At 32.8% G+C, this 25,959-nt stretch overlaps 2 protein-coding genes across 2 annotated transcripts; one reads left to right on the plus strand and one right to left on the minus strand.

The window, feature by feature from the left end:
• Positions 1–334: 334 nt before the first annotated feature.
• On the plus strand, positions 335–9,353 carry LOC131850700 (RNA-binding protein cabeza). Its single transcript, XM_059201021.1, has 7 exons — positions 335–491; positions 567–746; positions 1,046–1,388; positions 4,510–4,541; positions 6,885–7,027; positions 7,120–7,787; positions 8,789–9,353. The coding sequence occupies exons 1-7, from the start codon at positions 482–484 to the stop codon at positions 8,814–8,816; spliced, it is 1,404 nt and encodes a 467-aa protein (XP_059057004.1). The 5' UTR covers positions 335–481; the 3' UTR covers positions 8,817–9,353.
• Positions 9,354–15,944: 6,591 nt separating this feature from the next.
• Positions 15,945–22,675, minus strand: LOC131850677 (mitochondrial Rho GTPase-like). The gene is made up of 11 exons (XM_059200979.1): positions 22,296–22,675; positions 21,651–21,859; positions 21,294–21,446; positions 20,944–21,075; positions 20,053–20,249; positions 19,505–19,694; positions 19,100–19,235; positions 18,564–18,694; positions 18,008–18,235; positions 17,267–17,460; positions 15,945–16,240 (listed from the first exon to the last, which is right to left on the minus strand). The coding sequence occupies exons 1-11, from the start codon at positions 22,486–22,488 to the stop codon at positions 16,114–16,116; spliced, it is 1,890 nt and encodes a 629-aa protein (XP_059056962.1). The 5' UTR covers positions 22,489–22,675; the 3' UTR covers positions 15,945–16,113.
• Between the last annotated feature and the right edge of the window lie 3,284 nt (positions 22,676–25,959).

A 25,959-nucleotide genomic window follows, 5' to 3' on the forward strand; every position in this document is an offset into this window, starting at 1 on the left:
TGACGTCTGTCATTTATTATGACAAACAGACATGGATGTATGGACACTATTCACTTAGCCTTTCTTTAAAGGATAAATAGAATAGACTAAAAAACATATTAAAACTGTGACTATCAAAAACTCCCGAATTTACGGGAACTTTTCTGAAGCCAAATATTCATGTTTCATAATAATGTCGCAATATTATTAAAAGCAAAGCATTGTTCATAATTTTAGGTATCTCACATCATTTATTTTTTTTTCAAATACCGCTATCGTTGCCTCTAGTTGATCCTGTTATATTCCCAGCTTCGTGTAATTGAAACATTAGAACTGGCGACATTATGTGCGTGGTCGCCATCTTGTGCGTCCTTTAGTGAAATTTCCTGTTCCGTTTTCATTTCCTAGTGTGCGTGTACCGCTTTTGTCAACGTTACCGTTTATTTTCGTTTTATATTATAGTTTTGTAGTTTATATCATCAAGTTCTAAATCTCGACGAAAATGGGCGATCGTAAGTACTATAATCTATTTCAAATAAATACTTTTATTGGCTGTTCTGTTGAATATAACGTTTTAATAATTACAGCGTACGCCTCAGGCGACTATGGCGGTAGCGGCTATTCTCAAGCGCAATATTCAATGCCACCTCCTCAGGTAGCTTCAGGGGATAATGGTAATAATTATGGTTCTGGATCAGGAACATACGGCCAAAGTAACTATGCTGGCCAAAATACTGGCCAGGAATGGAGTAGCCAGCAAAGTTCAGGTGAGGTTATAATTGTCTACCGGTTCATTTTTTATAATTCCGTTCTATCGGCCTAGGAAACATCGTTCATTGAATGAACTAACAGTAGCATATATATAATATAAATAATAAATGTATAAAGTTAACTAATGCAATTAATACTCTCCAACAGTATTAATGGGTCATTAATTTTTTCTGTAGGTTATTCTAAAATTTGAAATAATTATGAATAAAAAATTATTGTTATTTTACTATATAAAAATTACACGGAATTTCATTTCGTACACTAAGTAACTTGCTTATTTGCAATATGTTTTTAGGTGGAAACTCTTACGGAAGTAGCCAACCTAGCAGTAATTATGGTCAAAGTTATAATTCCAATTATGGTAGTGGTGGATATGACCGTAATAATGGTAACAACTACAATGCTAGTGGTGGCTCTGGTGACCGCAGTAGCAGCAACTACAGTGGTGGGGAACGTGGTGGCTCCAACTATGGCAGTGACCGTGGTGGATCTGGCTATGGTAGTGATCGTGGAGGCTCCAGTTATGGGGGTGACCGTGGAGGTTCCAGTTATGGGGGAGGAGACCGTGGGGGGTCCAGCTATGGGGGCGACAGAGGAAGCTATAATAGAGATGGGGGAAATAGAGACGGTGGCTATGGGTGAGTGTCATGTTTTATATCTTGTTTGATAACATATATTACAGATTCTATAGTAGAACCTTGATTAAAGAGATATATATACAAAAATTTAAGACATAAATTTAGTAATAATGAATACCACACTTTTTACTTATTTTTAACATGTATTATTCTTTAATTGGTACCTAAATATATCTTAAAGGGATATAAAAATGAATATACTATATATATAGCCAATGTTTTCATATATTTAATGTTTCTATGTTTAAAAGGAGGTTTTTAAACATAAAAATATATTCTGAATATATATTATGATTTGAAATGTATAAATTACTTACATAATAATCTTTGAAAGCAATGAAGTGTCTTGTTTCCTTACAAACAAAAAGTTTTACTGTTAACCTTATTAATTTTGAAACTTATAACTAGTGTTCTAATAACTCTTTACAGACAGTACTATAACAGTTACATATATATTAATAAATTGTAAAATTAAATGCTATAAATTAGTTTATAATTATTGAGCTAGGTGCATATACTTAGTGTTTTTATCTGTTATTTTAAATAGGTATAAAGGTAATTTCATTTGTTCTGATGTTGGTAGACTCTGTTATAGCACCAGTAAGTGTTTAACTGGTCCAAATACAAAAGTAATGGAAATTAACTATAATGGTTAGGAATTGAACTACCACTATTAAAAATTTCCTTTCCCTATTAGATTTATTTCCCTTAGGTATTTATGGTATCATGTCATTAAACGGTTTACATGCAGAATTATACATCTCAAAGGTTGTGATGCAAAATTGAATCAGAATGACACTAAAACTTATAGTCAATTTGTCTAGCCTATGATCCTGTCACTTTGAATTCAAAGTTATATAATATTGTGTGCTACAAATTCAGGACTTGACAATGTCTCTGACTTCCCCTATTGGGATCTCTCTTGTAAGCATATTTATTGGGTCTTTTAAGTATTATGTTATTTATTAGTCCAGATGCTTAATATAAAGCAAATATCAATATCCCAGTATTTAAACTAATTTGGTAATACTTCTACTAAAGTATATTTATAAGACTTAGTAAGCAGTGTAACATAATGTTAAAGTATATGTTTTAGTATGGTTACATTATTTGTCTGTGATCAGAGAAGTGTAAGACTGTGTGACATTATATTTCGGAAACTCTTCATTACTAAGCTAAAAGATGCTTTTATTTTTCTGGATTGGAAATCAGTAGAAACAAGAAAGGTATATATATAACTTACCATCTGTTTGTCAACAACTGAACAACAATAAAATAAGACCACCAGTAGTCTCAGCTGTTTTGAAATTTTATTTTGCCCTATTAAGTACTAAAGAATATTGAAAAAAAAAACATCATATTGGAAAATAACTCTACATATTATTATTTTTTATGGTTTTCTTCTATTACATTGTTGTTCTTCAGAACTCCTGACACTGATTGAATGACATCACATCAGTAATAATAATAATACCAAGTGTAAACTGTAGTTCACAATTCGTTAAATCATTATGGTGTGTAGAGGTAACTAATAAACATAAGCTTGATTTGCTATAAAGGTATATACATTTTACATAATGTTAATATAAATTTTTTAACAGTAAGGGTGCATGCTAAGGAATATTTATATATGGAATATGCTAAGAGATCAGAATCTGTTATAAGAAATTGAAATAAAAATAGATATTAAGAAATCAAAATTTAATTGAAGACGTTACAAGAAATTATATATTAAGCAAAACTACTTACTTACTTTTCAGAAGTAGCAATGGTTACTGTGGAATTACTATCCATTCTAGGTGTATAAAAATCATTATTTGTTTAATCTTCATTTTCCTTGGGCTGTTACATAAATTTAATCAAGGTTAAACTAAGAATAAAAATAAATAAGTGAAAACATTTCCTATTTTCCATAAAGGTGGTAAAGGAATATCCTCACTCACCAATATTTATTCATAAATTAAATACTACCTACATAAATATAAAATGAGATTAATAATATATGATAACTTCTCTTTACATTAAATTGTGCAGTTAATTTTATCAAAAGTAATTAATTTTGGAGATGATATTGAATATTATCATGAGATGATATCAGTATGATTCTCATCGTCATTTCACTGATTACGATTTTTGTTGTCTTCCTTTTTTTTTTTTTATAATCGGTTTGGTGTTTACTATTATAATAAGTGTATATTTAGATAAGTATAAGTGTGGGGATATTCCTTTCTTGTTTCGTGTCATAGAAAATGTTACTAGGTCTTAAATGAATTCTTTCTAGGAATAAATATTATAACTATGGGTGATCTGAAATAATCTTGATATGTGGTAACTACAGAAAATATCATTAATTTTATGTCAATGGTACAATGATGGTAATTTTTGTAATATAAGTAAAGACTTTGTGTTAAGAGTTACATATTAATTAATTGTCTGTACTTTGAAGACGTTTCTATATTTATACTGAAAATGCTTTTATAACCCTGCTTCAATACTTTACAAAACTTGTAATCAAAATTTGGAGAGTAACAATATAAATTTCATATTTATTATGAAAAACTGTGACATTACACAATACTAATTGTTGTCATTTTTCATAAAGGGACACCACAGTATAACATATTATTTCTATTTCAATATTAAGAACACTTATATGTATGTATATGAATACAAACATTGATGTAGTCATATTGTTACAGTCTATTTTATTGTATTTGTTTGTTCAAGTTCATATTAAAATTATTTAGTTTTTATTTTAGTACATAACATTTACCAACCCAGTTACTTTATTATCACTACACATTTACACTACACTATTCATAAATTTTAATGAACACTTTTTCAATAATTATCTGCTGCAATATTTAAATATGTTATTTGAACAAAATGCTACACTATTATTGTTAGCATGCATGTTACAATATGTGGATTAATCACTGCAACACAAAATGTTCTAAGATTTTCAAGGTATCAAGGTATTTGCGTAATGGTAATGAAAAGGATTCAACACTAAGGACTAAGGTCACTTGTAAAGTGTACCTAGTTGTGAAACAATCACCGTGCTGCGTACAGTGTGTCCCCAGCCCGCCCAGTGTACTAAACGCTGTTCTTATTGTTTTAGTGGCGGCGGCAGGGGGGGTGGTTTTAATAAAGGTAAAGCTCCTCGCGATGAGCGAACGGTGCTGTTGTCATATTTTTAATTTCATCTTACTTAAGGGCTGCCAAAATGCATCGGGTGAATTATGTTAGGGGTACTATAAACGATATCACTACTAGGCTGTTGACAAAATGATATGTAGGAATTTTAAAGGTTTCGCTTCCATTTTATGATATTCTAGGTGTTTATTTATATTTTAGTTTTGATAGACGTCAGAAATGTATTAGAGAAATAATAATTATGGAAGGGGTTCTATATGTGCTGTTCTTAAAGTGTATGTAATATATGATGTATTTAATTAATTTTTGTCACTGTTAAGTTCTGACCATAGGGGCTATACTTACCTGTTATTCAAACTTAGAAACTGGTATTATTATACTGTTAAACTTTATACATTACTTTATGATTGGTAAAGGGAAACAAGAGGATTCGCCGTAAGAACATAACTCACTTACTGTTACTACCGCCAATGTCAGAGACATACTTTCCAGATAAGAAGACTCCTGGTAAAATTGGTTACATAAAAGGATCAAATACTTTCATCTCTTCAAGGACAAAATGACCTGTGGCAACTCCTTTACACTGGTTATAAAAAATACTTTTGCGAAGTAGACAAAAATATTTTATTAATTGTCAGCAGTCTCGTTAAGTGTTAGTAGGCTACAATTGTCAGAACACATGACAATTTGTCAAATATACAGAGTACCTGGTACTGAGTCTCGGTGTCAGGTGGATTGTACTCATGATGACTAATCTAGTTTGGTGACTTTTTATATATCTATATAATAAATAATGTATATTATTATGATGTACAAAATTTAAAGGTTTTTGCAAATACACATGGACAGGAAGTTATTAATAATATATATTGCTATTTAACATACTTCATGAATATAAACTTCTTGAATTATGGCTCAAACAGTACCAGAAACACTGTATATGACTTTATTTGGCAGCCCTGTGGTTTGGTTATAAGTATTAATAAAACGTTTATTATTCTTCGTGGATGTAATTGTGGGTAGAATGATTTTCATACATTTAACTGTACAGTACTAGTAGTGTCAATACTGGTTCGCACTATACATATATGGTAAGAGGTTTGTAGACGCTCAAAAGGCATGAATAAAGTAGGCAAATGTAGAGGCGCGCTGGCGCTGTAATCACGTAAAGTTCCTTCATCAAAATATGTGATTGATTTTGTATCCAGAATTTTTAATATGTTCTGTATTCTATCTGGTTTATAATATTGTATCCTTTCTGTTATTATCACTACTATTAGTAATGAGGTAATACATCTTACACGTCAAGCAACAAATATGTCAAGTATCAAGAACGCCTCAAGCAAACATTGTACATCCATTTCTCGTGACCCAGACAAAATGAAGTCGACATTTAGCATTTGATTCAAACTGTTTGACCATCTACGAACCTCAATATATTTGAATGAAATATATCTACGTCCGTAAAGACGTATTTTAAATAATGATAAAGGTGAAAAAATAAAACTACATATATTCTAAAAAAGAAATGGTTTTACAGAAATATGTACTTGTGTAGTAATAATTTATATATATCTATTAATATATATATATACAGAGTTACGAGGAAATCACTGCATCCTCTGATGTAACGATAGACACAGACAGACTGAATATAATAAAACCAACACATCATAACTGTATGTGCCTATATAGAAATAATATTCGTGTGTTAATAACAATATATATATATATATTTATTTACTTATTACTTTATTAATTTTACACATGTCATGATTGATTACTTGATGTCAAAGATTTTTTTATAGTGAGTGACGAGTACTGCTTTCATAATGACACATAAAATAATAACTCAATATTATAATTCATATACAGGCAGACTAACCGACCGACCACATCAGAGGATTGAAGTGAAATTTCTCAAAAAAGCTGTATATTTGTATAATGATATATTTATTTATATAAACGCAAAGGATTAGTTTATTCGACTGTAAAATGTTACATACATTTGTTTCTATACCAGTCTATATACGGAAGAAGTCGACTACTATTTTCATGAGGTTTATAATGTTGGGTAACGGCTGTCATAGATTTTATTAATGGTTTACATTGGGTAAACATTGCGTGAAATCTTATACAAACATTATATTTATATTGATAAATAGTTTGTACTGTTGTTGTAGGCTTATACTATTCATAGTTTTATGTTTGAAAGGCCTTTGAGAAATTACATGTTATAACGGCTTATAATAATTGAAGAAAATTACTACATAATACATAGTCGAATACTAGTTTTCATTATTTGTATTTTTTATTTAGTAACATAATGTTTATATTTAGGTGGTGGCGGGGGAGGTTTTGGAGGAGATCGAGGTGGGGGTGATATGATTACACAAGAAGATACAGTTTTCATTCAAGGCATGGATCCTTCTACGACGGAAGACGAATTATGCCAACATTTTGGCTCTATCGGTATTATTAAGGTAATACATCTAATTGAGATACAAGTGTAATAATTATACATATAAAATTTTAGTTAAAACCAATAATATAGGTGTTGTATATTTATTTTTAGACTGATAAAAAAACACAAAGGCCAAAAGTCTGGATGTATAAAGACAAAGCTACAGGACAACCCAAAGGGGAAGCCACTGTCACATATGAAGATTCAAATGCAGCCAGTTCCGCCATCCAATGGTTTGATGGAAAAGATTTTAATGGAGCAGTTATAAAAGTATCTCTCGCTCAAAGACAAAATACATGGGGAGGTGGAAAAGGAGGCGGCGGCGGTGGTTTCCGAGGTGGCCGCGGGGGAGGCGGAGGCGGCAGAGGTCGCGGGGGTGGCGGCGGCGGCGGAGGCGGTGGCGGCGGCGGCGGTGGTGGTGGTGGTGGCGGCCCGCCGTCGGGCAACCGAGAGGGTGATTGGAGATGTCCAAATCCTAGCTGCGGAAATACCAATTTCTCATGGAGAAAAGCGTGTAATAGATGCAATGAAGAGAAGCCAGGCGGTGGCGGCGGCGGAGGCGGCGGTGGCGGTGGCGGTGCTCCTGGCGGCGGTGGTCGTGGAGGAGGCGGAGGTGGCCGTGGGGGAGGTCGCGGTCGAGGCGGTGGCGGCGGCGGGTGGGGTGGCCGCGGTGGCGGTGGTGATCGCGGCGGTGACAGAGGAGGCGACCGACGCAGTTATGGTGGCGGCGGCGGCGATCGTGGTAGCAGTGGTGGTGGTGCCATGAGGAATGACGGCGGGTAAATATTACTGTTACCGCTATATTACTATCTGTGCCCGCGGTTTCCCCCGCATGAAGTTTATAGCCTATGTGTTATTCAGATGTATAAAGCTGTTAATAGTACTGAAAAGTTTCATAAAAATTGGTTCTGTAGCTTCTGCATGAAAGAGTAACAAACATCCATCTATTCCATCCATTCTCACAAACTTTCGCGTTTATAATATTAAAATAAGATTTTAAATTTAGTTAAAGCATTGCAAATTTTTGTCTCTTAGTCATAAACAGTCTGTAACTTTATTTAAGTAAAGTTCATTGGACGTCATTAACATTACATGTATAACTTAGGATATAGACTATTGTTATATTAATTACAAGATTTATAAATCTTATTGATTATTAATTCATCATTATCATCTCAGCCCGGAAGACGTCCTTTGCTGAAAAAGGCAAAAAATTAATTAACTAAAAAAACACATCAAGCCCCTTTATTTTTTATATATAAGAAATGTTCATTATTATTAATATAGCTTTTAGTAAAACCCGATTAAATTATATTATAATTTGCAGGTTGCATTATATATATCATTTCTGGTTCGGTGTCTAGAGGTTTAGTAGACCACTTTAGTTTCGATTCTTCATACAGTGTAACAAACATTGTATTTTTTAGTATGATTGTTTGTATATCATTTGCATTGGTATCTGGGTGTTATGTATGTAAAAATGTATCTATGTATGTCTAATCGGTTGTCTAGTACCCATAACACATGCTTTGCTAAGCGTGGGACTAGATGGCGCTATCTGGATTGATTATAGTATAACTTATACCTACTAGAGCCAGAACTCCACTATAACCTATATAGAATATGTTAAATAAGCAAGTGACGTTAAAATTAAGTTTTCCATTTATACCTAATACTCATTTCATTTATAATACAGACCTTGTTTATAAAACTAGCTAATTATCGTGTGACTCTGTAATCTGTTAATTTTATTTGAACCCTTTTATTTTCTTTGTTTCAGTGGAAGGGACCGCCAAAGACCATATTAATATAATGTAACTTTGATGTTACCAATTAAATGTGTATTATTGACTTTCAACTCCCATTGATTCAGTTGTTGTTTAGTAATAAATAGTTTCTTTTTTTTATAAATTCGACAATATATCACATGATATTTATGGTCTACATTTTTAAGATATAGCAGTGTACTGTAAGTGTAAAATCATAAGTCATGTTGTTTATTAATAGATTTATAATCTCAAAGTATAACATAGACTAATGTTAGAAGTTCTCATCTTTTGCGGAGTTCCTGTTTCGAGCATTAATTAGTAAATGTCTGGTGTGTATAACTATAAAAAAATATAAGTAACTGCGTAGAAATTTACTATCCGTATATTAGTATACACGTAAAACATTTATTTTATTTCTTCCGCATTAGATTATTGTGTGAGTGTTACGATTATGTGGTATGGTTGTTCTGACAATATGAGAGTCCCTACCAGGGAGGTTTAATTTTCGACTTTAAGGCCAATAATGTAATTTATTACAATAAGTGAAATGCATTTTAAATAAATGTAAAGAAATAATATTTGGTTTCAATATTCAAAACACTGACCCTTTATTTTTTCTTATAGCTTTGAAAAATCTTAAAGAACGTCCTCTCGACCGACCACTAAAAGACCACACGGTGTGCCTACTAACGCGACGAGGTCACGTTAGCATAACTACTGTCGGTCAGGCCCCATCTCTTTATTGTGACCATTTTTTCAATTGTGGACGCGTCTACCCACACGTACTCGCCTTTCGGGCCATTTGTTTGCTGTGCTGTGTGCGGTGCTGCTTGAAATATTAATCCTAAATAACATTATGTATGTACGTGACCCCCGACTCTCGATATCAGGTATATCGGTATATTATACCTCTGGTATTTCTCGCAAACGACTTTCCACTATAAAACAGTGGCAAACGTTTACAGCACACCGCAACTCCACCCGATTTCCAGCTTGAAGGTGAATTTCAAGAGAGCGGTTTGTATTATTGTTGTCTACATTTTGAACCTTGTGTTTATACAAATAGTTTTAAGGCGACGCCGTGATAAACTATTACTTCAAAATCAGGCCCCGCGCTCTGCGCACCTCATGCACCCCGATAGTTTTACGTGTCGCCGATCAACCGCCAGTGCTCGCCCGCTCTCCCCATACCACGATATCACGAACACGCGTCCGTGTCGCAATGTAACGCGTGAAACAGGTGGACGAAGCTTCGGTCCCCAATTGAACAAAACTATTACGAAGTCTTCCTGTTTGTTTATATAATTTATATTTATGAAGGCACATTGATATTTTAGAATTTACAATACAGTGGAACTAGGGTTCATTCCCGGGAAATTCATGGGTTTTGTTCCCGGGAAATCAAGCTCGAGAAAAGTCGAGAACTCGAGAAATCATGTACCTATATAGAAATTAAATTGCCCTTTGTTTTGTTGCGTGGCGGCACACTAATTTAAGATATTAACGTTTTTGTTTTCTTTCATGTTATTTTTTTATTTTGTAGAAACTATTTTTGTTTACGTTGTTTTTTTTTTTTAAATAAGCAGCCAAAAATGGTGCTGTCATTATAAATAAGTCTGAATAATTAGGAGTTTAATTTTTTCCCTTGCAAGAAGTTATCCAAATTTTGAAAAAAATGGTAATCTGTTGGAGCAAGGTCCGGGAAGTACGGTGGTTGTCTTAGACATTCCAATTGAAGCTCTTCTAATTTGGTAACAGTCTGTTGTGCAGTCATGTGGTCAAGCGTTCTTGGCGATTGACCAGCCTCGGTTGTTTAGCAGCTAGCTTTTCCATCATGGTTTCTCAATTGCTGACAATACACATTTGCCATAATCGTCTGGCCAGATTTAAGAAAGCTGAAGTGAACAACGCCGGAAATAGTCCACCAAACGTTCACAAGTAACATTTTTTGAGCCAATTTTCGCTTGGGGCAGGATTTGGTTGGTTCGCCAGGGTTTAGCCATTGCAATGAGTGTTTCCAATTATCGTACAAGATCCACTTTCCATCACAGGAAATTATTTGATTTAAAATCCCTTCATTATTATGCCTGTTGATTAATGTAACGCAGCAAGCTACGCGCGTTTGTCGATTTACTCTATTGAATTCATGAGGGACCTACTTTTCAAGCTTTTTTACCTTCCCAATTTGCTAAAGGATTAAAACAGTTTTGTCAATAACACCGCAGCCTGCAGCTAACTCGGACGGGTTTGCGATGGATCCGCTTCCACAATAGCCTTCAATTCTTCATTATCAACCTAGGATTCGGGCCGCCCACGGAGATTGCTTTGCAGGTCGATATTTCCAGAACGAAAACGTTGGAACCAAAAATGCACGTGTTTTCTTTTGCGAGACCACTTCCATACACATCATTAATACTTCGAGCCGTGTAGCACTGGTGCCACAGCGGAACTCGTACTCGTAAATAACGCGATATTTTAAGTTTTTCATTTTGTATGCTGTGAGTGACCCAAAGTGAATAGCTGTATAAATTTGGAAATGGAATTCCTAACCAAATAGGAGATATTTGAGATCAAAGTGGACATTACGACAAAACGCCAATTTCATATGTAAGGTCCTAATATTAATGTTTTTAAATATACTCAATAAAAGTTTAATTTGATACTTTTATTTGAGAGAGAAACCACTGAATTTTTTGACGTTATTAGAACCAAATAATATAAGAAAACGTACGTAAATGTAAATTTCTCGCCAACCCGAGAAATTGACCTCGAGAATTCTCGAGACCCGAGAAATTGAAAAGCTCGAGAAATCATGAACCCTAAGTGGAACTAACTACGATACGAATTAATTAAAAAGATTCTTAAAGTAAAGAATTAAATAGAAATATTGAGGTAGAGTTACATATTCTCGTGATTATAATTAACCTAAAATAGTGCTTTTATTACTATCTTTGAAAGAAACACCAAAGAACAATCTTTGTGTTTTCCGTATATATTGTAATTGGTAATTACGATGTTTATTTATTTGCCGACATTTTTTTGAAACAGCTAGATATTTTAATGTATACTACATTAACTTACTTACGTTAAATGAAATGTGAAAATATACGAAGGTTAGTTACTTTATAAAAGAGACAGTACCTAAGTCTGTGTTTCTGTGAATGATATGTATATCAATTAAAAAATCTATATATATTATATATTTGATACAATAAACCTAAATTTAGCAATAACTAGTAACTTTAATTTTATTTATTTGATACGCGTAGTGAACATTATTTCTTTGTTTTAGAAAGTATGTGTAAGTAAAGTACGTAAAGATATACACTTTATGACAATATAGTAAAACTTTTACAGTAATTTAAAAATTGTTATAATAATAAGTTTTAATTACATGTAAAAAGGACGTGAACAATTACAACCTAATCATAAAAGATCTATTAACTTCATACAAATGAAATTTTTAAGTATAATATGTTCAATCATGTTCAAACTTATAATTATTTAGAATAATTATAAGTTTGAACATGATTATTTATATTTTTATGCATAATTTAAATAAAAAAAATATGACTATTCGGCAAACCTTCTCTGTATAAACTATAAGTACGCGAAATTTCATACTCATCACTCCGTCTCACTGCGTGGCACATCTGTCTCGCTCACTCACGACAACATGTCCACTACACATTTCTCTTGCCGTAAAATTAAGAACCTACTACTATAAGCTTGTGTGAATAAGAAACATTTGAACGGAGTAAAATGGGTTAGCAAAAATCGGGTTACTTGAGATTTTTTTCTCGTTTTTTTAGTATGAAACTAACAAGTATTATACATTTACAATCCTGATTAAATGTCCGAACTTTTAATGGTACTTGCCAAGGCACTTTAGTACATTTTTTTAAGAGGGCCTTTCAAACTCGACAAATTATGAAATTTAAATTCATAGTTTAACAAATAGTCTTAATTCTAGAAAATTTGAGGCAATTGTGTCATTATTATTTACTGTGATTCTAGAAATGTTATTTGGGTTTATGGTTCCAAAGTTTAAATGAACAAAACTAATAAAAATTAACCACAATGACCGAATAATGGTTATAGTTTGACCAAATTTCTAAGTTTTTCTTTAATGCCCCTAATTTTCAAACTGCATGGGATAGAATTTTTTCTGATTTTTCTCATGATGGTTCAATCAATCCTGTCACTGCTTGATATTGAGTTCTGGGACAGCCTGTATAATCGAAGCCAAATATTTCACCATTACTTTGTTTTGCTTTCCATAGCCACAAAGACAAGTGCTCACCTAGACTTATTACAGATAAAAAGTACTTATTGGGAAAAATAAAGTTGAAAATATGTCACAAACTTTTATTTGATACTCCAACATATAGTCGGACAGACAACAATGATTAATTAAATAATATTTTTGTGAAATTATTGACAATCAATAAGTTTTTTGATTACACTAAATGTGTAGTAACATTGAGAAAAGAATACTTTATTTTGGAATCAATATTATATATTATTAGTATTACTACGTATAACATTTATTCATATATAGTTTAAAAAAAATGTAAAAAGTGTAACTAAATGATTACATTACTTGACAGCAATATTTAATTTTTGTATAAATTCATAGACGACTCCACGATTTTACTTTGTTATAATGAGTCAGTCGATTCTTTCTTTGGGTGTAGGGTTGTCACATCGCCAATCCTAATAGCCGGACTAACCATCCAGTTTGGCGGGACATATTGATAAAAAGGCCGGATACCCTACATTATTGAGGGTTTTGTGTCTCAATATTATTAGGTACGAGAAGAAAATTGCATGTAAATATTTATTAAGAATAAGAATAAGAAAGTAAGTAAGTACAAATAAAGTTTTGTAAATTATTATTTATTAATAACTTTAGGTGCGACCCGTCAAAATATTTAAAATTTAAATTGGTCCATTGATGAAAAAGGTTGCTCACCCCTGTTCTAGATAAACAGTTATCAACATTTTAAAATTCTTCTTAACGTCTAATGAAAGGTAATTGCATAAATTAGTTTTATTTACCTGTACCTGTTACTTCAGCAAGTAACGTAAAAGGTTGACTGGTAGAGAATGCCATCAGGCATTAAGTCCACCATGTATACATTTTTGTGTGCAAAAGAATAAATAAATAAATAAATAAACGAAATAAAACAACATCGAAGCAAAACAAAAGTTCTTGAGTTAACAAATAAAAAATAAAATTAGTTTTACAATAAAAGTAATGTAAAAGCCTACCAAACGACGTACAAGACTATTTATTTTAGCCAGATACCGATTTTAGATATATGTATGACCGGCTTTATCCGGACGCCTGGTCACCCTATTTATAATGTTGATTTTTCACGCATACATATTTGACGTAACTGTACAGTAATGTAAGTCATACGAGTATACCAGAATAACACAATTACTGCAATTTAGAAATATCTGTATTGTGTAAAATAAAATAAAATAAATTTGATAAAATATTTTTAAACATTAGGGAATAAAATAATATAATTTGGTAGTTTATTTACAATCCACATTTCGTACTAGGTACATATATAAGAGAAGACAATTGTACGTAAAAAATAATTGGATTTTAATAAGTAACTAGCTGCACCCGCGACTTTGCCCTCGTGAAGTATAACTTTATTTTTTTTTAATAAAAGTAGCCTAAGTTACTCCTTATTACATCAGCTAGCTGCCAAAAAAAGTCCCGGCAAAATCGGTGTAACTATTTCAGAGATTAGCCGGAACAAACAAACAGAGGGACAGACAAAATTGGTAAAAAATGTTATTTTGGTGTATGTAACGTATTTATATTTATGCGCATGTAGTAAAAAACTGTTATTTTAATGTTACCAACAAACTCTCTAATTTTATTTATATATATAGATAATAGGAGTGCCCCATTTTTATTTATAAATAACTACGACATAAAAATAATGTAAAATTTGTTTATATTTTCTTACCATTTCTTTACATAAGATAATAATACTCAAATAAGCTTTCTTTTTAAAAATAACAAAAGTTTTTTTTCATTTTTAACAATTAATTTTCACTACCATGTGCGTTGTAGTATGGTACGGATGAATTTCATAAATGTTTCGTTTCACTCTTTCAAAGTTGACACGATTTACAAATTATGACTTAGTATTACATTCGTAATATGTATAATAAATCATTACTAACTGTATTAACTAGAATACAGTAATTGTTTAATGTAAAATCAGTAGCTGTCACCCGCACCATACTATAGCGTACGCAGTATAGTATGACGAAATAATTTACGATTTGATAGCGCGCGTTCTCAGGCGGGCTATCCGCGCTAAGCACAGGTCCGACGTTGGCAGGGGCCGGGGACTGATTGACTTGGTCTAACTCTCATACAAAACAACTTGTGAGCAAGAGATTTTGTGCGGATAAACAGTTTATCTTGTTAATTAAAAACTATTGATTATTATATACATCGGTATTATACACTATTTATGTGTGTATTTAGTATAATGTATATTGGAAAATTCGGGTCTTAAATCAGTCCCGTTTTCTTATACAAATCAAAAATATATTTTATAAGACCAATCTTTGAGATTTTTTTCTCTGCTACAAAAGTTAATCAATCATGTAACGAGAACTGTCAATATGATGTCAAACATCTGAAAAATGAAATACCTAAATATCAGCCTCAAAGGGTTTGTAATTGCTGAGAAAAATTAAGGTATCTGAGGTCAATATTTGCGATGCGTCGCCTTAAATATTGCTGCAATAGTTAACATTTCGTAAATTGACTTACGATCCCTTTCACTCCATGTGACACGTCTCATGTATGTCAACCCTCTTCTCCCCCTTACCGTGACATAATCGTAGATTTTGAAATGTGACTACGAAATTTAGGATCCCTTTCACTCCATGTCACACGTCTTATGTATGTCAACCCCCTTCTCCCCCTTACCGTGACATAATTTATCGATGGATGCCTGTAATGCGTGCTCGCCAACCATACATATATTGCAATTTTGGCCGGGTTATTACCAGACGAAATCCGAAACTCATGACTTTAAAATGAGTCGCGGGATAAAAAGCGGTGATGTAAAATGTAATGCAGTTTAACTGATGACTATTAATTGAAACAAAATTATTACATTGATGCATTTTATTTAAAACTGAAACAAATCATATATCTATCCATTTTATCATATCTCTTTGGTCTATATTACTAATTCCCTTGAAACTATTCCCTTGCAATAATTGAGAATTAATACTATTTTTAATACAACCAGTTTATGTACAGTAGCAAAATAGGCGTAGATATTATTTATCGTCTCTGGAAGCTAAAAATTTTGATGATAAGGAATCCCATGACCGTGGCTGCTGCGACTCCGATGCCAGCTTTCCACCATGAGGAGTTCTCGCCGGTCAAACTCGTGAAGTGCTTCAAATGTCTGCAAAATATTTAGAGTTATTGGAATATAAATGTTATTCGTCATCTAGTAGTTCGCTAGTCGCAAGAACAAGATATCGATACTTGTCAAGAGACCAATACATAAAATTATTTGATGAATTTATTCATATCTGTTCAGCTATTTTATGATGGTAAACAACAACACATTAATTTATCCGAGACATAAGTAGACTCACTTCTGTCATATAAAAAAAGGAAAACTGTATTACAAAGTCAATGGCGTGGGTAACTTGGTGGCCAAGCAGCTGTTTCAGTTTGCAGCCATTTCATTGTGGTAATGACATTATATATGTAATGATATATGAATATTGAGTAAAGCACTACATTTTATGCTTTAAAATACTATCATCAAGAACTGTTGAGAGTTGTCAGACTAGTATTTGATTTTTATCATTGATATGATGGCCGATGGTTATAAGAGATAAGCACCAGTGTACCTTATGTATAATGAAGTTGAACACAGATCTGCACTGTACTGAAACTCGGATCAGACCACATTACTGTCTTAGGTATGGTTAGTAAATTCTCAAAATGTTAATCAAGTGTCCAGTGTTTCATAAACTTAAATATAGGTACATAATGACGTTACTCACCTGTGCTTGCTGAATAAAATCCAAGCAGCTTGAAATTGACTGACAAAGACAATTAAAATAACAGTATTTAAATACTGTTACTTTAGCAATTTTAATTATCAAGCAATAAATTTAAAATACATTTTAAATACTATTATGTAGTTATTGCAAACGCATCACTGAGTGAGTGGTACCTATATGGTTTCTAAACACTATATACACTTTGTTCATTTATAGTAAAAACACTATATTGTAAATTTAATTTTCGTATGACATTAAGAAATAAAAATAGACTAATAATATTTTTATAATCCATATTTGCATATTGTATTTTAATAAATAAACTAAGAATATAATAATTTTTGTGAAAGAATGTCTAAAATAAAGTAGTATATATATAGTATAATTATGATGGACGAAAATATTATACTTACGGAAATGCTGCCATGGTGGCTAGTTTCATAAACACGTCGTGTTTGTTTTCTTTGATGTTGAACAATTGGGGTGCAAGTAATTGATACTTGTTGCAGAAAACCTCAGGCTGCAACATATACTCCTGCCGAGCAATTAATGCGTCTCCTTTTGTGCCCACTATCAGTACAGGAATGTGACTCTCTGCGAAATATTTCTGAAAGAAAAGAAACAGGGGACTATTCTTTTTTTTTTATTAAATCGTAGAAGGACAATACTCAATTAGAACGTTAGACAGTGCATGTAGAACTGTATGGCACTTGCTCAAAGCAACTAATGGAAAAGATATGATAAAAGCATAAGTTTCAGTACCACTTCTAGTCTCAGATTATGAATTTATTGTATATCATCATTTTTGAGATAGATTCCATATTATAATCGTTTACAGCTCACATCTGTTACTTTATCCATGCTATAATTTTACACTAATAGATTTAGAAAAACAAATTAAATATTAGAGTAATTATAAGAAAAAAATTAATCATTATTAACTATGCTTGATTATCATTACCACCTACAGACATCAAACTTATTGTATCATAATTTTTATCATATTTATAAAACATAATTACATGTCACGATGTTTCTTACAAACTGTACCTAAATTTTATTAATCTTCTATCTATGGCTGAAGTAACTAAAGAATTTAACAAATAGACGAGAAATAATATACTCTATACTTTTTTAGGGCTATGATTACATACTATGTATATTCTTGCAATATATTCGAAGGAACGGGAGGCAGCGACATCATACACGAGACAAGCGACGTCACAGTTCACCTCATGGGGCTGCAATGGATCCGAAACGCGAGTGATGGGAATCTCCTTCAGTACCAGATACTTCTCCTGCCCGTACACCAGCACTGTGTTTATACAGCAATTCTCTATGAGGTTACTGTCGCCACGCTCGTTGGCATGGGGCTTTATTTTCTGTTACAAAAATGATTATAGATTATGTATGTAGGTATATAAGCTTTGTTCTAAGATATAGGATTTTAGTATAACATTACAGCATTAGCTAATGCATGGTTTCTGTTAATTTGTTTCCTTTCTGAAATTAAAGACACCCTATGCCCATCCTTGTGATTGTCTATTTTTATGCCAAATTTGATTAAAATCGGTTCAGCAGTACACTCGCGACTTAGGATTACATGATTATGTTACAGTAATTTTGTATGTTCCTAAACGTTAAAATAAAATAAGTTTATTGTCTTATATTGTTTGTTGTCTTATTCAGTCAAAATATTATTATTCAGACCTTATGAGCAATACCGAGGAAACTTCTACAAATAGACGTCTTCCCACACGACCTTGGGCCGATAACGTGACACTGGTAAACGTTGCGACTAGATTGTTTTTTGGCAATGTCCACTTTTTTCTCGCGTGTTACTGCAAAATAAAAACAAAATTTTTTTTTAACTATTTCTTCATCTGTTTTATGTACTATCTAAAAATTTTGTTGGCATTGTAACAGATATTAGTAGTAAACTGGGTAAGTGGTTTTATGTATACTTGAATAAACATTCGTCTATAATATAATTACTATTCCTGTATTAGACCCAATTAACATGAGTAACTGAGTTACAACATTATGAAAATACATTGAAAGCTTCAATAAATTTTTTTCTCTTCCTCTTGTGTTTAAATTCAGTATCATAGCAATCTGTGCTTTCTGCAATAAACTACTTTTATATCTGATAGATGCATCTATCTATCTGAGTCCACTGATGCTTCCAATATTTATTGAGTGATTTTGTACAATTGCAACCTAAAAAAATAATGTTTAATATTTACTATGTATTGCTGCTTTTTGTGATTCATTTTCAAGAAAATTAAACCCCAAATAGGCTAAATAGGCACTAGTGTTTTGCAAGTCCATTAAAGTCATTAAGGTCCATCGACACATCCAACCTTGCAGCGTTAAATAACCCTGTAATAGAAACAGTAATAAAATTATATACTTTGAATGTCAATCTTCTCATGTCAATACCAATAAATAAAATATGGAGATAGTTATTCAAGGAATGGTGACTCATGGTTGCACTTATATATATTCTTTCATGTCAAGCTTTCCTATGAAAACCATTGAAATTCTAATAATGCATTTCTACATTCATCCATAAAAGATACAAGCAGATACTTAATACTTGGTTTAATAACCAATCTATGATATTAGTGATAGTTATAAATTTTATTTACCTTTTCATTAGTTGGAACTGTGTACCGTAAATTGTGCCAAGGAATCCGTGGGCAATATGAGAACACATTTTTTAATTCTGTTGGATTTAACATTCCATCTTTATCTTTATCGTATTTTTCAAAGAGCTGTGTCAGAAATTGCTGCCCCTTATATGATAGTTCAGATGTAGATCCTACAGGTACTTTTATACTGTAAACAAAAAAAATATTATGTTATTTGTGATGATTATTGTTCATATCAAATAACAAACGTCTAAAATATCTATTTTTGTCTTTGAAATGAGGCCTTTTGGTCAAGGTTGATTATACTGATTTTATTAAAACATCTATGATTACATTATGAAGAGGTAAAGTTTGTGATGTTGTATCTCTGGATCTACTAAACTAAAGTTGAAAAGTTTTCTGTGTTGGTTAGCCCATTTATTAAGAAAGGTTATAGGCTATATAGCATCATGCTACAAACAACAGGAATGGAGCTGCATTGAAAAAAGTTGCAAATTGTGTCAGCTAGTCATTCATAATAATAGATAGCAATGATATTAGCTTACTTGGCATATAAATAAGTATGAGTCAACTCTAAACTCTCATCATATCCAAATTTACGAAGCACTGTCCATGTAGTCTCATTTCTTCCTCTTTGTATAAACAAGCAATGTAAAAAAATAAAACCCTTTACTGTTATACAATCATTTTCAATTCCACCACCTATGTTCTGGGCAATTACTGATTTCACTTCATCTAAAACCTAGAGCAAAATAATAAGCGCAATTATAATATCTCACTTAATTACAAGTTAGAATCAGATTTAATTTAAGAAATTTTCTTCTTTCCATATATTTAATTTTTCTGAAAAATATGAAATAATGGCTGATGAAGAGTTTTTACAAATACCACGCTTTTGAGAAATCATAGAAAACACTTCAAATTCAAAGTTAGTTTTTTTTATTAATATATATTTACATAGCATAGGAAATAAACGAGCTTACGACAATCAGATGGGTAAGTGATTGCCACCACCCATGAACATCCCCGCAATCCGTGTGTTGCCAGCCTCTTAAGAAGGTATAAGCTTTTTTCTTGAAGGTTTCAATTTGCTAATTATGCTATCTTTTAGCTATACTAGCCATTACCTGTCAGTTACCACATTCCTTTGCTATTTAAACAAAAGAATGCCATGTTGCTCTAGTCAAACAAACACCACACACTGTCTACATCAAATTTCAATAAGATCACTTCAGTGTTTAATCATGACTAGACATCAAACAGACAGATTGAAACGGATGGATTTGGTTTGAGGCTAATTAAATAAAAAAAATTGGATAATATTGTTTTTGAAACATTTGGTTCAGTAATCAGTCCGAGTATGAAAGTTTGTCCATAACATTTTTGTTGAGGCCATTACTATTATGTGTATACAAAAGTATAAATAAATAGATTACCTGTAATTGCAAAGGTGTATCAAAACATTTTCTTTGAAATATTGTTACTTCGTAATCATCCAGCAGGCCATCTCCATCCAAATCACAGATTTTGAATATTCTTGTGAGGGCTTTCTTACATTTCTCTGTCAACTGCAATTTTTTTTCTATTATCAAATTTAAATAATAAAATATTTAGACTACTTATATGTTTCTTATAAGTCCTATCATACATTTTTTTTATTATAAAGTGCTTCCTCCTGCCCTAATTCTTTTCAGCATTGCAGTAATGCAGGATAATAAGGTGACATTTAACTATTCACATGTGTAGTAAATTTCAAATTACTTATCTCCAATTTTAAACAGCTTACCTCTTGTTCTTCAATACAATATATTGGGCATATAGGATGTAGTACAGCTTTTTGTGCATTATAAAACATTTCCGATACATTAGCAAGTGTTTTCGCCGAGCATTCTATACACCTATCCACTTCTGGATACTCCTCTGCTATATCCCAGATATTCTGTAACAATAATAATAGACAGCACCTGTCAGAACAGAGTCCAAATATTTAGTTACTTATAGAAGGCTATGCCAACTCTAAGCAATAAGATGTATTTCCAATGATAATTAAGTAAGGAAAAAATGAGTGTGGGTTGAATGCATAAATAAATATTACTCGAAAACATATCAACAGAATTTTATATTACAAAAATAAATAACTTACATCAATTACAGAATAATCAATCAAGTCTATCTTGTTTCCAACAAGAATAACAGGTTTTCTGTAATCATTTGGGCAGTTGTCTCTCACAAATGGCAACCAATATGATGCTATTTTGCTCAGGGTCTCTTTACGATCTACTGAAAAAATTATGCATATCACATGTGCCTTTTCTATTTCTTCTCCAACTTGTACTAAGGACTGTTCAGCAACTGCAAATAATAACAAAATTATTTTACAAAAACATAATAATGTAATGTATAATACTTTATTTGTGCAATAAATTTACCTGAAGCTCTATAATCATTGCCATTTTCATAATACTCCTGATTGCATACAAACTTTTATCTAACTTTCTCTGTGAGTGTAAGATTTTAGAAAACAGTAGCTGTAATATTATCATCAGTAAAACAAGATTTTGGCTTTACATTCTTCAAAAAACATATGACTGAGAAAACTCAAACTAATGTTGAAATTATGGTAACAATGTATCAGGTAACATTCAATTTGCTGTTTCTAGATTTTGTAACTCTTTAGATTTAGATATGTATTATATGATAACAAGAGTAATAATACATGACAGGACTCTTTAGGATGTTCTAAGTGACTGAGGTTTCATGATCAAAATAAAATAAGATTGATACATACCACAAACATCTACAATGTTAGTAGGTACTTGCTCAGGTGTAACATCGGCGGGTATCGTAATCTCTTCAGCTTTCGGTGGAACATGGTCAGTGAATTCTTCTGTCACTAAAGAAAGAATTAAGGAAGTTTTTCCTACTCCAGGTTCACCAAGCAAAAGGATACGAACCGTGCGTGGTAGAGATTCGTATACCATTTTTAAACACTACGTAACACTTGTTACAAAAACATTCTCGGTGAACCAAACAACATAATACTATTTTATATGTAATTGTGACAATGTAGGTTTTGCAAATTATTTTGACTTTTTCTTTGATGAATTAATAAATAAACTACATTTTAATTTTTATGTCAATAAATTACATATACACCGTAACTATTTGGTTTAGTACACAGAGCAATTAATGAACTACAGAGAAGAGAACGAAGTAACTAATACAGCACCTGTAGTACCTTATTGTTATACGTTCTTAGTTATTGTAGTTTTTTAATTATTTGTGATAATTGAGTGGCATACCCACCTGTGTTAACGATATACGCTGGCGTCTGTGATGATAAGAATGAAAGTCAGTTAGTCCCTAGAGTACCATTCGGGCGACCTTTGTCGTATCGCTCATGCTCGTAAAAACATTCACCAGGAACAGCTCTCTGAAAGGAGGGGGATTGTGAGTAATATGGACTAACGATCCCATTGCTAGCAATGTATCCTGTCAAGTTCATCTCGACGGGTCTCTCCCTGACAATCGCAGTGATAAATTACCAGTGAATTAGTAACAATGAACTAAGTGTCCTGACGCCGTCGAGTTTGGCGGTGGTGTGGGTTTTCTTTTCTGTGTGACCCATACCGGTCATCGAGCATCATGTGGAGGACCGCTACTGCCGTGACTCCGTTATAGAAACACGTGCGGAAAGGGTGGTGCTCTGTGCTGGGAGTCTTAGGGGTTTTAGTCTGCCCTCCACACAAAAGGAGTCGTCATACGCATTTCGTATTCGGGTGAATCTCAACTAAGGTGTCCACGATAGCAATGGTTAAAAAGTCAGCGGCCCCGTGACTCCTGCATTATGTGCTGGAGAGGAATGCCGTGGGGTTTTGAGACCGTCAATAATGAACTGTTCTCCTGGGTGTCGATAATGAACTTTCCACTAATGGCCTTATATAATCAGTATATAAGGCCATTAGTGCCCGTCACTGCAATCTTCTCCCCAGCGTAAACCATTAACCATTAGATTTTATTAAGGGATGATAATCAAATGGTGCTTGTACGAGTACATTTCATTATCACTCTTTAATAAAATCCAAAAATTATTGTAGTTACATAGTTACTTTTTTGTGCATTTTAGATATTGCCATGGACACTATTTTTATATGCTCGCATTTGATAAAAAGTGTCTTGTATAGTGGTGGAATATAATAACAGTGTTACGAGTAGTAAGAGTAAAAAGTAGTCAGATTTGATACCTAACGTCGACATTCACAATGTTTCTGGTGTTCCAAACATTCCATAGTTTGGTTATTTCTTTATAAATGTGAAGTTTATGTTTACGATAATTGCAACAAAAGAGACCAAAAACATGAACTCTCTGTCTAAGCTCACGTTTCATTAAGAAGCTATATGATAATAATAGCTTCTAAATGAAAAGCCATAGACATATCTACTAACTAGGTCCTAGATTATACGCTGTCAATTATATAAAAGAAAAAGAAAGAAAAACATTTATTATCAACCACTGTCAGTACTGGCACGGTACACTCGATGGAAAGTTATGTGTCAACGATATTGCTTTGTTTCCTGTCTTCTATTATTCCTATCAGATTGCTTTTGTAGACATATATCAAATAAAAATTATATTCAACTTAGATGCTGTTTTACCCAAAAACCCTCAAAAATTGGTAGCAGAGCGTGGTTAATAATAAAATGCCATCTGCCTCGAGTTTCCGCAATATAGAACCTTTAAACAAAGAAAATTACGATACTTGGAGCCTACAAGCGCAGGCCGTATTGATCAAAAATGATTACTGGGATATCGTGAGTGGCGCAAAAACATTGTCACCCAGTGCTGATGCAGCGGCAACGACGGAATTTAATAGAGAGGACTTAAAGGCAAGAGCTGAAATTCTACTTTTATTATCACCGACGGAATTAAAACAAATCAAAGCCTGCATGACATCCAAAGCTGTTTGGGACAAATTAAAATCAATATATCAGAGCGCCGGACCAGCAAGAAAAGCGACCTTGCTAAAACAACTGGTTCGATCGCGAATATCTTCTCCAACATTCATACGCTTTAGCCTATGAATGTTGGAGAAGATATTCGCGATCACATAAATAACTTCATGGACATCGTGGATAAACTCGCTGACATGGAGATCAAAATACCTCCAGAGTTACTCAGCATTATGTTACTGTATAGTCTACCAGCAACATTTGATAACTTCAGAATAGCCATAGAGTCACGGGATTCATTACCAAACCCCGAAGACCTGAAGGTAAAAATATTGGAAGAATAACAGGCCAGGAGCGGTAATGAACAAGGCCAAAGCTCTGAAGCATATCATCTTAAAAATAAGAAACAAAAATACTGCAAGAATTGCAAGAAAAAGGGCCACACCACCGAAGCATGTTGGGGAAAGAAGAAAGGTGGCAAAGAGAGAGACAACGGCAAACAACACAAAAATTTCAATGTTTGCCTTAGCAACGTAGAACAAGACACTAGTGAAAATACATGGTGCCTGGACAGCGGCTGTTCATCTCATATTTGCAACAATAAATCATTTTTTTCTAAATTGACCCCAGACAGCGGCACTTTAAGATTAGCGTCAAGTAAGCACAGCAGTGGAATTCAAGGTAAAGGAATAGTAACCGTAAATTCAAATAATCAAGGTTACAATTTGAATAATACAGTGTATGTTCCGGATGTATCAATAAATCTATTGTCAGTAAGTAAGATAACTGACAGAGGAAATAAAGTCGTTTTTGAAAAAGACAAAGCCTACGTCATTGAGAAAATCGGCGAGGTGGCAATTAAAGCGCAAAGAAGAAATGAGCTGTATTACATCGAATTTGACAAGAACGTGAAACGAATGAAAGTATACTATTCTCTGAATTTTCTTGTTTGACTGATGGAAGTGAAACTCATGAATACTGGCATGATGCGATAAAAGCTGAAATTAGAGCACATGTTAAGAATGAAACCTGGAAAATAGAGGAAAAGAAAGAGAATATGAATGAAGTAGATTACAAAATGGTTTTAAGAAATAAAATTGGGCCAGATAATAAAATTAGTAGAAAAGCCAGACTTGTAGCATGGGGCTTCACTCAACGACCAGGCGTTGATTACAATGAAACGTATGCACCCGTCGCAAAATTAAGTTCAATCAGATCGGTTATCGGAATAGCTATGGAACAAGGTCTAAAGTTAAACCAAATGGACGTAACCACAGCCTACCTAAATGGTGAACTAGAAGAATATATTATAATGAAATATCCTGACTATTTAGAAGAGTACTTAACAGAAATACTGGTTGATGAGAGTGAAAAAGATGATCTGACTTTATACAATAAAACAATGAATATGTTAATGGACATAAAAAACATACCAAAAGGGAAAGTTTGTCGTCTTATGAAAGCTCTATATGGACTTAAGCAAGCGGGGAGGCAATGGCATA

Source organism: Achroia grisella, unplaced genomic scaffold, assembly GCF_030625045.1.
Source record: "Achroia grisella isolate CSIRO2021 unplaced genomic scaffold, CSIRO_AGI_Agris_v1 utg779, whole genome shotgun sequence".
Classification (NCBI taxonomy): domain Eukaryota; kingdom Metazoa; phylum Arthropoda; class Insecta; order Lepidoptera; family Pyralidae; genus Achroia; species Achroia grisella.